At 30.2% G+C, this 13945-nt stretch overlaps 1 protein-coding gene and 1 pseudogene across 5 annotated transcripts; both read right to left on the minus strand.

Moving 5' to 3' along the window:
- Window positions 1-7114: 7114 nt before the first annotated feature.
- LOC111295622 (putative pentatricopeptide repeat-containing protein At1g16830 pseudogene) lies at window positions 7115-10731 on the minus strand (annotated as a pseudogene). Of its 4 annotated transcripts, XR_016327519.1 has the most exons (5): window positions 8411-10661; window positions 8230-8300; window positions 7917-7996; window positions 7690-7784; window positions 7115-7599 (listed from the first exon to the last, which is right to left on the minus strand). The product of XR_016327519.1 is annotated as a putative pentatricopeptide repeat-containing protein At1g16830 pseudogene, transcript variant X4 (transcript). The 4 variants fall into 4 exon arrangements; XR_016327517.1 differs by having other exon boundaries at window positions 7690-7996; XR_016327516.1 differs by lacking the exon at window positions 7115-7599 and having other exon boundaries at window positions 7709-7845; window positions 7977-7996; window positions 8411-10591.
- Window positions 10732-11989: 1258 nt separating this feature from the next.
- On the minus strand, window positions 11990-13541 carry LOC111295478 (cytochrome b-c1 complex subunit 8-like). The gene is made up of 2 exons (XM_022888976.2): window positions 13276-13541; window positions 11990-12248 (listed from the first exon to the last, which is right to left on the minus strand). Exons 1-2 carry the CDS (start codon window positions 13443-13445, stop codon window positions 12200-12202), a joined length of 219 nt encoding a protein of 72 aa, XP_022744711.1. The 5' UTR covers window positions 13446-13541; the 3' UTR covers window positions 11990-12199.
- Window positions 13542-13945: the final 404 nt, after the last annotated feature.

A 13945-nucleotide genomic window follows, 5' to 3' on the forward strand; every position in this document is an offset into this window, starting at 1 on the left:
ATGAGTTTTTTTTGTGAACTGGACCTTTATAAAAATAATTTGTCAGGCTGAGTTCTTTTGTCGAGGTGGTTAAAATGAGCCTTTATAAAGGCAATTTGTTAGGCTAAGTTTTTTTATCAAGCTAGATTTTTATAAAAGAAATTTGTCAAGCTGAGTACTTTAATCGAGCTCTTTTATAGAGCTTATCCACTTTTGCGCTTCATATATTCTTATAATAGAATGCATTCACTTTTGTATCTTCAATATTTAATCTCACTATATTGTATTGCTTAATGTATCAACATATTAACACAAAATAAACCTAATGGATTAAAAAGATTAAAAATACCATCATATGTTTCAATCGTAAACCTTTGAAAGCTAAGGCTAAGAGCAATCAATCTCTTTTTTTCTCTTTCTTCAAGTCAACCATCATGTTGATCACAATTAAGTCGGCCATCAGAGTTTCTAGCTAAGCTAAGTTTTAGAGACTTTTACTATAGTGAGATGACCTCCCTCTTCTGCTAGTCCTTTTCTTAATGCCATTCTAAACTTAGTAAAGAAAGCCCTTATCTAGAACACCAAAATGTTGATGTCAAATTTGGACTGAAAGACAAAAACCTGAAATCACAAGTACGAGGTCGATTAAAAGCAAAAATTAAAGTTATTACTAACCTTTACATTTCGACACTCAAGTCAATGAGATAGAGAAACAGAGAAATAGGTAAGAAAGTAAATTAAAAAATAAAAAAATTAAGAGAGAATGAATAGCCTCTTCACCTAAAGAGAGAAGATAAGGTATTTATACTTGAAGGATTAGTGACCTAGCAAGTTGGCATTAAAGAAATGCATTCCGATAAATCAATTCGACCTATAACATTAGCTCACCTCACCATATCAACTCAAATCAAATAATCAAAATAACTTTGAGTCAACTGAGTCATTCTCTTATGATGAAAGATAATTATACTTTTATAACCGTAGAATGCCTCTAATAGTTTATTTTTCATGTCATTTGTAGATCTTTCATCATGTAAACTATAAATAGAAAAAATTATAAAAAATTGTATTTAAAGAAATTCTAAAAGTCATCAAAAATTAAAAAATATATATTCAAAGATAATATGAAATTTAAAAAATCAAATATTCAAAAATATTCAAAAAGAATTAAATCAAAATATGGAAATGTTTTTTAAAAAAATTAAAATATTGAAAAACTTTTTAAACAAATTCAAAATCTAGAAATTTCTTATTAAAATTCAAAATCTTGAAAATTTTTTAAAAATAAAAATTTGTAAGAAAAATTTAAAAATAAAAAATTAAAGGAAAGGGAATAAAGAATGGAAAGGAAAAATAATTAATTGGTTGTCAATTTTTATAATCTTGAATAAATTGTTGTCAATTGCCTAAAATTGCATGATGGATAAATTATCCATTCCTTTCCTCATCTTGTAAGGCCCTTCCCCTTTCTCTCTCTCTTTTTTTTTTTTCATTCTTTATTAATTTTTTTTAATTTCAAAAATAAAAAATCTAAAAGAAATTTGATTTTTTAATATTAATATAACCTTATATAAAAAAAAATATCCTTTAAGAGATCTGGGTTTGACATGTGAGTTTTTTTTTTTTTTTATAATAATTACATGTTTGACTAGAAACAAGGTCTTTTTTTTTTTGTTCTTGTATAAGTATTTTATGTTTGACCTAATGCAAGATAAAAAAAAAACTTTTTTTGATAGGTGTCCTTTTTTTTTTATACTTTTGTATTTGACAGGTGTAATTCTCTTTGATTTTTCAAGTTTCTTTCTTTTGTTTCTATTATTATTTGAAAGAAAAGAATTGTGGCTTCTACTATATGAGTTTTTTCTTTTATTTTTTTTAGTTATTTTTTTTAGCTATTTATAGGTAAAAAATTATGCTTCTTTTTGTTGTTTGATTAAATGTGAGTTTTTTTTTTTTTTTGTGTTTTGTTGAGATGATTTTGATATTACATATTTTAATTTTATTTAATGGAGTTTGATTGTTGAATGGGTTTTGATTTTGTGGTTGAGAGGTTTGTATGTTGTTGTGAATATGTTTTTTTGAAAAGATTTTCTCTTTGCATGTTCTAATGTTGGATAAAATTAGTTTTTAGTTGTTATTTTCTTCGACAATGCTATTTTTTATTGTTGTTGTAATTTTTTTTATTTTCATATTCAGATTTTTTTTGTATGTTATTTGAATAAATTTATAATTTTATTTTTGATTAATTTTCTTTTTTTTTGTCTTAAAGTTTGTTGAAGTTTTTTGGATACTTAATTTTCAAGTTAGTATGAATTATTTTATGTGCTATTTTGCTTTATTTATTGTCTGTTTGGGTTTATTAAGTTGTATTTGATTTTTTTTTTTTTGCATTTTATATTTAATTCTTCTGTCACACCTATTAAGTGTTTTTTTTACATTTTTTTCTTATAATATCTTGGTATAATTAAATGAATTAATGAATCAAATAGTTTCATCTATTGACAATTATGGTCATCACAGTTGATTTTTTTTTCTTTCTTAGTGTGTTTCTATTGACAAGTATATTTTTCATGTTGTTGTTAAAGTAAGTTATATGTAATTGTCTTGAAAGCACTTTGAATGTGAGTTTGATTAACAGATAGGTTGATTGATTTTTTTTTTTTAAACTTTGTTTTTCACTTTGAATACCTTTTGCATGATTTTGAAGAGAAAGTAACTGACTGTTAAATCATAAACTTAAAGTAATGCGGAAAAGAAGTAGTTTCTGTTATGTAATGTTGAGGACCATGATGAGTATAGTTGAAATTTTGAGTTCATTACTATTAGTGTATTTATTCTCTTTAATAAACATATTTCTAGCTTTTGATTTTAATGCAATCAAATTTTGTTCTTTAGCTTCTTTTTTTTAACTTTTTCAAGGTTTGGGTTTTTTTTTAATATTTTAAACTTTGTTTCTTTGACAATTTGAATGGTCTATGTTCTATGATCAATTATCTTTCATTGCTTCTACAAGATTGGTTCTTTTTCATTCTATGTTTTCTTTTCTTTAGCATCAATTAAGATATGTAATATTAACTTTAAGCCTTTCATAAGTTTAACAGATTTCTTTTGCCATATTAATATTTTTCTTTTAATTAACATTCCAATTGAATGCCATTTATGAGACTTTGGTATGGTGGCTGTTAGTAACTACTTCATCATTTCTTTTTCTTTTTCTTTTTTCCTTAATTTCTTTTTTCTATTCTATCTCTCCGCCTTTACAAAAAGAAAAAAAAAAAAAGCTTAACATATTTTCCCAAACTTCTTGAAATTTGTTTATTTTAATTATACTTTTACTATTTTTGTTTCTAATTGGTGTTTTCTGATAAAATTTTTAACACTGCCAATTTTTTTAACTTTGTTTGTTTCAAAATTTGTATGTTCTCTGTTTTATGATTAATTATAGATCACTTACCTTTTTTTTTTTTGTGATACGTTGCTCATTATTGATATTTGATTGAAGTTTTAATTTGACTATGGAAATAATTTAGAAATTTGAATGAAATGAAACATAATAATGAATTGTCGATTTCTTTTTTTTTTTGTTATGCTTTAAACAAAAAATTATAATCAAAGATTAAATTTTTAGTTAAAGGAATAAGTAACAAGAAGGTCGAATATTCTTTTGTAGGTTAATATCGCATGCAATCTCATTTCCAAGCACATGTATTTCATATTCAAGATGCCTGTATTTTGGTCAAAGGAATCCAAGTTTAATAAGGCTTTGTTTGTGTTTAAAAAATAATGATGGATTTAAAGTGGAGTATGTATCTTGGTTAATTGTTGGATTAGGTAACCCTAGAAATAAGTACCATGAAACTTAGCACAATGTAATCAATAATAAATTATGAAGCCAATAGCTTAATTTTTGTTTTGATTTATATAATATTTACTTTTGTATGTTATTAGGTTAGCTTTGAATGATTGCTCAAATTTTTTAAGAGAAACGAATTGCGTTAAATACTATATAGTCAAAAGTTCTAATCCAGATTTGCAGTTACCTTTGACGGATTATTTAGATTCATTATGGTGATTAGTATAAGTGCAATTGGGGAAGTACTAATTCTATTGGCAAAGCTTCAGACACACATGAATTTCAATGGGGAGTCAGTTAGTCCTCATACATTTTTCTTTCCCCTTTTCTGACCCAATCTATATAGCAGGTGTAGGTCATGCACTCTTCGGACATACTTGAATTTCAATGGGGAGTCAGTTAATCCTCCTACATTTTTCTTTTCCTTTTTCTCGCCCAATTCTATGTAATAGGTCTAGGTCATACTTATTAAGTTCCAGTTAGTTTGCATTCATATGTCCTTTTGAAAAATCTCCTTACATTTGGTTAGCAAAGAAAAAATATCTATATTATTTTATAACATTGCTGAAAATTAGCTGTCAAAGCTTTTGCTCATAATATTTTCTGATACATGCTACCTTCATTTTTTTTTCTTAAATCAGCTACACATTTTCTATCAAATAGCTAAAATACAATGATTATTCGACAATAAACCATTTCTTAGATACCTAATCATAAATAGGAATAACGAAGAATTGGATTGCATATATAACAGTTGGAATAGGAATTTTTTTGTAGATTGTTTTGTGTTCTTTATTTCATTTTTTTTCAAGAAGATAAAAGAGAGTTTATAATAGATAAAGAGATGCCACGCATTAAAGCAATGCAAGCCAACATGATGGTATTAAAAAAAAAAAACCAAAAAAAGTGGGTTAAGTAATCCAAGAACATTTGCTAAGGTTTTAGATTTTTTATTTAATAGTAGGAGACTGGGATTATTAAAAACTAAGGCTTTATGGTTCTTTCAGTCCTTCACTTACTTCACTTTTTTCACATCCAATTGTAAACTCTCTCACACACACACACACTCTCTCTCTCTGCATATATATAATTGAAGTTCTTTCTTTTACTTAGATTCAAATTTGTTTTTTCCTCACACTTTTTCTTAGTCTTTTATTCTTCTTAATTTTTTTAGTTTAATTTGTTTGACATAAGATCTGAGCTTATTTGATCTGTTATTGGGTACTTGAGATACTAAGAAAAGACCTAAAAAAAAAAATGAAAATTTGAAGTTGTTTTTTTGTTGGTTATATGTAACTCAGCATTAATTTCTTTGAGCTGAATAAAGCATTGGGTTAGCTCAATATCAGCTCTTTGCATGAAGAAATGATGGTTTCTATTCAAAGCTTTGATTTTTCTAAAACAGGTAAGGTATGGTTTTCTTTTAGTTACTACCAAATTCAGTTTTCTTTTAAAGTTTTCATTTTTGGTGTATTTAATATTTTTCCTACATTATTGTAAACAAGTAATAAAATGGACTCTAGGTAGTTTGAGTTGTATCAAGTAAACAGAAACTACGTGGTTAAGTTAAAGGTAAAATGGATTAGTATTTTGCTCTATGATGCTTGCAAATAGATTACATTGATATGGATTGGTTATTTGTAATTTTGAGATGTTGGTTTTTTTTTTTTTTGTGCTCCATTGATTATGTTGCATTTCATTTACTCTTGATTTTGTTTAAAATAATAAGTAATTTTTTGTTTAATTACCTCTTCAATGATGAATACAAGCTAAGGTTTTTAAATTCAAATAACTTTTTATTCTGAGCAAATTAAACTTAAATACCTAATAGTTAGATTTTAAGTTCTTTTGATTTCTTACAGTCATTTAGTACGAATTTCAGAATCATTGTTTAATATTAATTTTTATTTAACAGGTGACATGATGGTTTTATTTCAGGGTTCTGAAAGCATTGAAAGTGTGGATGGTACAATTATGTGTGCAGTTATAAATTAGTCTGATCTTAGGTTACTAGGAAGTTTCCTGATTCATTTGCAAGTGTTGTTTCTAAAATCTAAACTTTTTGGAATCAAGAGTGATAAATGGAAAAAATACAATCCCAATCAGACAACCTATCTCATTTGATGATTCACTTAAATGGGAGCATACAATGTTGATGTCAGGGTGGAAGAAAAAAGAGACTTTAATAATGCTGCAACCACGCCAATCTCCTCATCTCTCTCTAAGATATACTTTTCAAGTATGAGACTCTTTGTAGGTAAAAAAAAACGTTGATGGGCAATTAGGCACTACTTTACTTAGTAATCCTCACTAACAAAAGTTTCAATATTTTTTGGTTTACATTACATTTGTAGAGACGTTCTACAAATATAAGAACAACGCTTTCTACCCAAGTAAGGGTCATATTTAATTAATATTGGACTTCTTATGAATTGTGTATAAAATATAGACTCTATGTTGATCATTTTTATATTTGTTTGTTATTTATTTTAATTTCTTTCTCAAGCTCTTTTGAGTATTATAAGAGTTAGTGAGAAATCAATGAGTATTAGTGGTGCAATTTTTCAAATAGAATTGGCATCTCATATATATTTTTATATCAATCTTTCCCCTATTATTATACTTGATTTGTCATAATTAGGACTTTTATGGAATCCTATATGAGTTGAAGTGTGTTTTAGGCCTTTTAATAATAAGTTTTTATTATTGTAATTCTTGCAATGGTTCTTGACAAATCTAAAAAGAATGCTTGGAGGCATATTATTCATTTTTTATCATGTTTGCTCATTTAGACTTCCTTGATTTTATTTTATTTTTCTTTACCAAAATTGTCTTTTTAAGTTCACATTGAAAGTCTAACACTTTAATGCTTTTCTTTAAAAATTCTTGATAGCAATGCTAAAATGTGGCTTTTAGTTGCAATCTCACGAATGATTTAGGTATGTCACTATTTTTTCTAGAGAAATTTCATTGCCGTGCATGGACAAAAAACGAATACACACATAAGTGTGGAGGCTATTCTAATTACTTCACTAATTATTTTATATTAATTGCACATCACTTTAAGTTTAAACTCAATCAAATACCAATTAAATAAAATATTAAAAATTTTCTTAACAAATCAGACAAAATCGAGCTTCCCTCACTAATTTTATTTAAAAATTATATTATTATTTTGCCATATGCCACAACCATATTAAATATTTTTGTCACATCAATCGATTGACTAAAACCGTAAGTCAAAAAAATACATAACTCTAATCCAAATAAAAACAAAAGAAGAAAGAGCAATCCGCAAAGAACATGTACTGATCCTGTCTTGTTAACATGAGCTCTTGTAACCTTCAAGTTGAAAGATAATGAACATAACACAAGTATGGATACTACTAACTTCTAACCCTATTTTTAGTACACTATTAAAATACAAAGGAGATCATGCTCTGTAAGCCGCATGAACATGCTCAGCAGCAAAAAAGAGACACAGGCAGCATAAATGTCACACCAGCAAAACAGACTACTATCATAGTTACATGAATGAGTAACATTTGAAGCTGACAGAATGGAAAGGGACAGTACCATTAGAAGATTTGACAGAATTTTTAGCCCCTTTCCATTGTGATCTTTCTAGATGTCCCTCTCTTATTCTGCATTCATCCATCTTCATCTTGAAGATGCTGAAAAATTAGATCCTTTGTCACAAAAGAACGATTGTTACTGCCAAAATTTTGGCAGCCTAGTCACCACTACTCAAGCCTTTTTACGGGTACCTGATGTAGAAAGGAAACATTAAAGGGTCTACAAAGATTTTCAGAAAACAATTCAATTGAAATTAATTTTTTTATGGTTCTTTCGCTCACCAGTTGCAAAGATTTTTCGATCTTGGTGTTTTCTTTATTTCTGGATGATGGTATAAATGCTATGATACTATCTTCATCTTTCAATGGATGTAAGCCTGCAAACAACAGCTTATAACTTCTAAGACTATGCTGCTTGCCATGTTAGAGGAATTCAACCTGAAAAAAGGATATATAGTCTAAAAACTTCAATGAAAGACTCCGAATTAAATAAATCAGAGAAGGAAGACCTATGAAGCTTTGGAATTCAGAAGAATGTCAGTTAGGTGGATGGATGGAGAGACTCTCACGTTATGGCTCAGATCTCAGGCTGCAAATACATAACAAATCAAGAAATAAGGAACAACCAACACTCCGACTTGGAATTGGATAGTTTATTAAGATTCTAAAATGCATGCCAACTTTATGTACTTCATCACTTATATTCTCAGAAATAACAAATATAGAAGGAAGCAAAAAGTTTTAATTTGATTTGGAGAGTCCTTATGCACCCCATAGTTACAATTATGAAAAATCAATTAAATTAGAATACAACCTCCATACCTTTGGAATTATTTGGGGATTTCATAGGGCAATTCCTTTGAAGAAAATCTTCATGAAATCCACAACTTCACCTATGATAATTTGCCCACAGGTGAAACACAGCTCAACAAGTTTGGCAATATCTTGAAGAAATCAGCTAATAATTGCATGTATTGCAATCGGAGTTTGCTATCAGTTGTACCTTTATAGTTAGAACTACATTCTGATGGTATCCACAGCTACAGAGAATCAAAGCAGCTCTGTATTCACAAACAATAGCTCAGACCACAGAAGCAGCCACATCAGGAAGGTCATCAGAACTAGATGAGTCTACCACTAGTTTATCCCTCAAGAACAAATGATGAGCGTGACCTATGTTTACACCATATGCAAGCCCCTTGGAGAATTCTGCGTGCATTGCCTCATCAGGAATCCAGCCTGAGTTCCACATTTGAATTAATTGATTGTAGGATGAAGGATATGTATGTGATTTGAACAATAGTTTAGTTACACTGTTCATTGTATTATGGTCCAACTCAACTTCTGCCTCACTGATTTCTTGCATCAACTGTTTGACCATTTTGACATCTCTTTCATTGCAAAAACCAGAGATAACCAGATTATATGTGCGTGCATTAGGTAAAATGCCAACATCCTTCATCTGGCTGTACAAAATAGAAGCTTCTCCTATCCTTCCACTCTTGAGAAGTCCATAGATGGCAACATTGTAAGATACAACATCTAGAGGGTATTTCTCTACGAGTGCCCTCCTAAACAACTTGATGGCTCTGTGATATTTACCAACTCTTATGAGCCTATCTATGATAATAGTATGGACATGAGCATCAAGACCAGGGCAATACATTATTATTCCTTTATATACATTAACAGCTTCATCAATTCTTCTTGCTCCACACAGCCCACTAAGTAATCCAACAAAGCTATACTTATCAGGTGTAAAACCTCTATCAAGCATGTAATCATATAACTCTACAGCATGCAATGGATAGCCAGCCTTGCAAAAGTAGTTTAGTAGTGAGTTACAAACTACCAGGTCCGCTTCTATTGCAAGTCCACTAGCTATCTTAGGTAAAAGAGAAAACCTCCGAGACAAACAAATGTTGGATAACAAAGAGCAAAATGTATAAGAATCAGGAACCAATTGTCTGTCTGACAAACTGACAAAAATACCAAATGCATCATCATACCTGCCAACCTTAGATAAACAATCTATTAATACATTACAGAGAACCAAGTCAGGAACATATCCATCAGATTCCATTCTAGTTAGAATGTTAGAAGCAGTAGTAAGCATTTGGGAATCCAAGAATCCCTTGATCAAAGTAGTGTAAATCACTATGTTAGGAGAGCAACCAGTCCCAAGCATCTTCTCAAACAAATCATTTGCCATACCAGGTTGACGCAATTGACAAAACCCATCAATCAATATACTCCAAACATTTATTGATACAGAAATTCCTAAAGTAATCATCAAACCCAACACTTGATATGCCTCAGCTAGCCTACGCAGTTTACAGAAACAATTCAAAATCATCTCCAATGTCTTAACATTAGGATAATGCCCCTCCAGGAACATTCTTCTGCTAACATCCTTCATATTAGACAAATCACGCAACTTGCATAAATTACACAAGGCAATATTAAAAGTCAAGAAATTCGGGAACTGGGTTTCTTTCAAAACCTTGATAGCTACATCAACCTGCCCGATTTTAAACAAAACATCGATGATTACATTACGTGCAAATGTATTTGGAGTAAAACCAAAAGTACCCATTTCGTCAAAAGTCTCAAAAACCATTCCATATAATCCACCACGCCAATAAATCCTCAACAATAGCAAGAAAGTTTGTGGCTTTATCAAACAACCAACATTTTCTAATTCCCCAACAATTCTTCTCAAAGTTACATACTTTTTAGTTAACTGAGTGAGAACATTAACCATACAATCAAATGCTTGAGCGTCATGAAAATAATTGGGTTGCTTAGCACACCATAAGAAAAAGCTCAAAGCAATCAAATTAGAAGGGCAGTTCAGTAGAGTAGAGTGAACAATCTGAGATGTAATGGTAATTCTCCTTTTTTCCCAAGAAAAATTTTGACTTTTGTCGTTTGAACTTACCTCTGTTGATGAAACATGGTGAAATGACATGAAAGGCAATGCTTTGAGGATCAGGATTCTTGGTGTTGAATGGAGGAAGCCCAAGTTGTATCTCCATAGCATATTTATAAGCTTGCAAGATAAAAGTGTTGAAATAGGTGACTTGAAATATTAAAAAAAATAAGATAGAAAGGTGGAGAGAGCTATGGGATTTTCCAGCAACATGAGCAGGAAAATAAGATAATTTAAAATGGCAAAGGTGATAATGATATGGTCAAGTTTGAAGTTTCTGACACAGGAAGGGTTTTGGACATTGCTGCAACTGCAAAAACCTGGAGAGAGAAAATAAAAAAATAAAAAAATATTACTCTCAACCTGTGGCCCTTGTTCGCAAAAGATGGCCCAAAGTGGTTTAGAGGATGCGGACTGCTTCAAGAGGGGGCCATGCTAGAAGTGTTACTGGTAAGATCAGATTTTGGCATCTTTAAATGCCAAAGCCCAGCTTGAATTCAGCGCATTTTTTTTATCCATGGTTAAGCGCATTCAATTAAGCCATTTTATGTTTGTCCAAAAGAAGATTTTTATAATTTAAAATTAGTTTTTCGTCAATAAAAAAGCCTTGAGTAGGGCTCGACGAGCTGCAAGCTTGGCAGGCACCCTCACTGATAGGGATACCAACAAGTGGAATTGGGACGAGTTTTTATTTATCTCAAATTCGATTTAAAATTTTTTTTTATTTTTTTATATTTAAATTCGATTTAATTTAATATTATATAAATTATATTTGATTTAAAATTAATAAAATATTATTTTTAATATAAATATAAAATTAAATAAATATACAAAATTAAATAATTAATTAAAAATAAAATTTTTTTATATATCAAAATCTAATCAAATCAAATTTACTTAAAATTCAATTTTAAATTTTTTTAATATTATTTAACCCCATCCGAAATTCAATTTTTTTTCAAAAAAAAATCCAACCTTACGAGGTTGGGTCCAAACCAGCTGAAAGCAAGGACTGTCAACTCTACCCACCATGAATAAATCTAGACATGGCCCTGAAAACTTCGAACATTCAACATTTATATATTATTTTATTTTAGATGAAAATTGAAATTAACCTCTAACTTTAATTATTTTGGCTTTTCGTTTATTGTTAAGGGTTTATTCATTTTCATTCATATAAAATAAGAATTTAAGTGTCTTTTTATAACAACTCAATATTAAATTTTGTTATTGCACGTCAATTATATTGAAAATTTCTATTTTATTTTCAATTTTGTTGATTTTTAGATCAAAAATTTTATTTCGACCAGATATAAATTTAGTATGACTCCACAAGACTCAATGTCTTAGAGCTGCCGCAAAATGCATACAAGCTCAAGTAGATTTGACTAGGATAAAATTTCACATACTCTTCAGTTTTGAACCAAAACAAATAAAAGTATGATAAAGAATTAAGAGCATACAATTTTAGTACAAGAAGAAAGTAATAAATCCAAGAAAAATGTCGAATGTGTAAAAGAAAACAAGGATTGCTTTCATTAGATGAGAATGACAAAATTCTATATTTTTCATAAACATGTATATCCTTATGTGAGATAGAGTGAATGGACACTGTTAGAGGCACCACCATAATCATTTGCATACACAAAATTGAAGAGCAAATCCAAAAATTTATTTTAATGACAATGAAGACAATGTTCCAAATTCATTATTCCATATCCATAACAAAACACCAACTCAATGCTAATCCAATCCCAACCAAAAAACATGGTTCATAGTTGCAATAAAACCTCAATAAAGTTGCATCTTAATTATAAAAGCTCTGAGTTCTTCTGATAAAATAGAGGCTTCCCCCTGGTTTCAATACCTGTGTGCCAGCTTCTCCTTTTCTTTGTAGTTCTGGACATAGCTGCACCCAGTAGCATAGAGCATGTAAATAGACTAAGAAGATACATGAAAGCAGTAAAGCCAACGTGCTTAACAAAATGTGAAATTCTATACATGTAAGCAGGCTCCGGTGAAGCTTTAACATTCATCACAAAATACTCTCAAGTCATGCAGATGATACCATTAGCAATAGCAATCCATTCCATTCTACCCAAGAAGACACGAGGAGAGGGGAAAGGTCCCAATAAACTATTACAAGATGTCATCCCATGCTTGCAGAAATGTTCACAATGAATGCAGATAGGAATAGTAACAACACACTACTGAAACTAGAAACTTATTGCTAAACAATGGCTTTAACACCATATCCTTTATTCTTTCTTTTTTCCTATGTTTCAAGGGATCAATGCCTCAAATATAAACAATCATTGACTACAAATATTAGCAAGGACTTAGTTACAATTACTTTTTTGTTCCACTCAAATAGACTAATCTATGGTTCTATCAATGTCAACCAGCTTTTTCTTTTGCCTTTCATTTCTCCACTTTAGTTCCTTCGAGAAGAAGACCAACAGCTAAAGAATGTAAAAGTACTTAACATCTTAAGCATGCAATTTTATTGTCGTTGGAAGCTGCCTAAGCTGTATAGAGAAGGCATATTCCTAAGTTTCAAAAACAATTGCAATTTCATCAGCTTAGACGGACATTCAGAACACCTCAAAGCTAACTCCTTTCCTGTCTAAAGCCTAAACCAAATGAAAGCAAACCAAACAACAAAGTCCAGTTATCTTCCCCATCCAAAAAAAAAAAAAAAAAACCTAAAATCAAAAGTTTTGAAATTCGACATTGTAGTGATTTAGGATGTTATTCCCAAAAAAATCATCAATGAAATCCATAAACGTGATAGAAGCAGCTATGACAGAAATGAAACCTAAGTGAAATTGAGAGAAACGGAGGAAACCCTAAGTCAAAAAAGGGGGAAATTGGGGGAAATAATTACGCTGGTTTATAAGGATACGAATAAAAGAAAAAGGAAGGGGGGGGATTACGTGTAGGTTCCGACGAGAGGGGCGAGGAGTAGAGTAGCGCTAATCCAATTCTCAGAAACCTTGTGGGAGATCTTTTCAGGCAGATCCTTCCACAGACCACTCATTATCTTCTGCTGGAACGGGGACAACGCGTATACCACCGCCCTCATCCTCACTGGCTGCTTCCCCATTTCCTTCCTTTTTTACTTTTTCTTCTTTTTTTGAGCAGACTTTTTCCTTCGCTGTCGACGATCTGATGCCCAAACTATCTCAATTTCCAACTAAAGGGGGGAGGCATGCCTGCTCTTGCCTTGGGCTTGGTTTATTAACCAAACAAACCCTCGGTTTTGGCCCAGTGTCTTTGGGTTTCAACCGCATCAATTTTGAACATGGAAAAAGGGGGGCTAATTGTGGAGTTGCGTCGGGACAGTATTTGATCTTTAAAAAAAAAAATCTAAAATTAATACGGGCTAAAATTTTAATAAAAATTATATATAATATTTAACAAAAAAATATATATTTATTATTTTTGTATTGACATCAAAGGGAGGGCAAGCAAGGGCCACAGCCCAAAAAATTTTTACACCCTTTCTTAATGAATTTATTATTTGATTCCCTACACCTTAAATTTGGCTTCATTTTTAATTGACATAAATTGAGATATAAAATTTTTATTTTTAAAATATAATAT

The sequence above is a fragment of the Durio zibethinus genome, chromosome 14 (assembly GCF_047325235.1).
Source record: "Durio zibethinus cultivar Kanyao isolate XHJ-2024 chromosome 14, ASM4732523v1, whole genome shotgun sequence".
In the NCBI taxonomy this organism is placed as follows: domain Eukaryota; kingdom Viridiplantae; phylum Streptophyta; class Magnoliopsida; order Malvales; family Malvaceae; genus Durio; species Durio zibethinus.

Excerpts from the sequence above, each read along its gene's own strand:
- LOC111295478 (XM_022888976.2), bottom strand. The coding sequence starts at position 13,445 with ATGGGGAAGCAGCCAGTGAGGATGAGGGCGGTGGTATACGCGTTGTCC. Across the intron at positions 12,249-13,275 it reads CCTCTCGTCGGAACCTACAC|CTATGTCCAGAACTACAAAG; the intron begins GTAATCCCCCCC and ends TACTGGGTGCAG.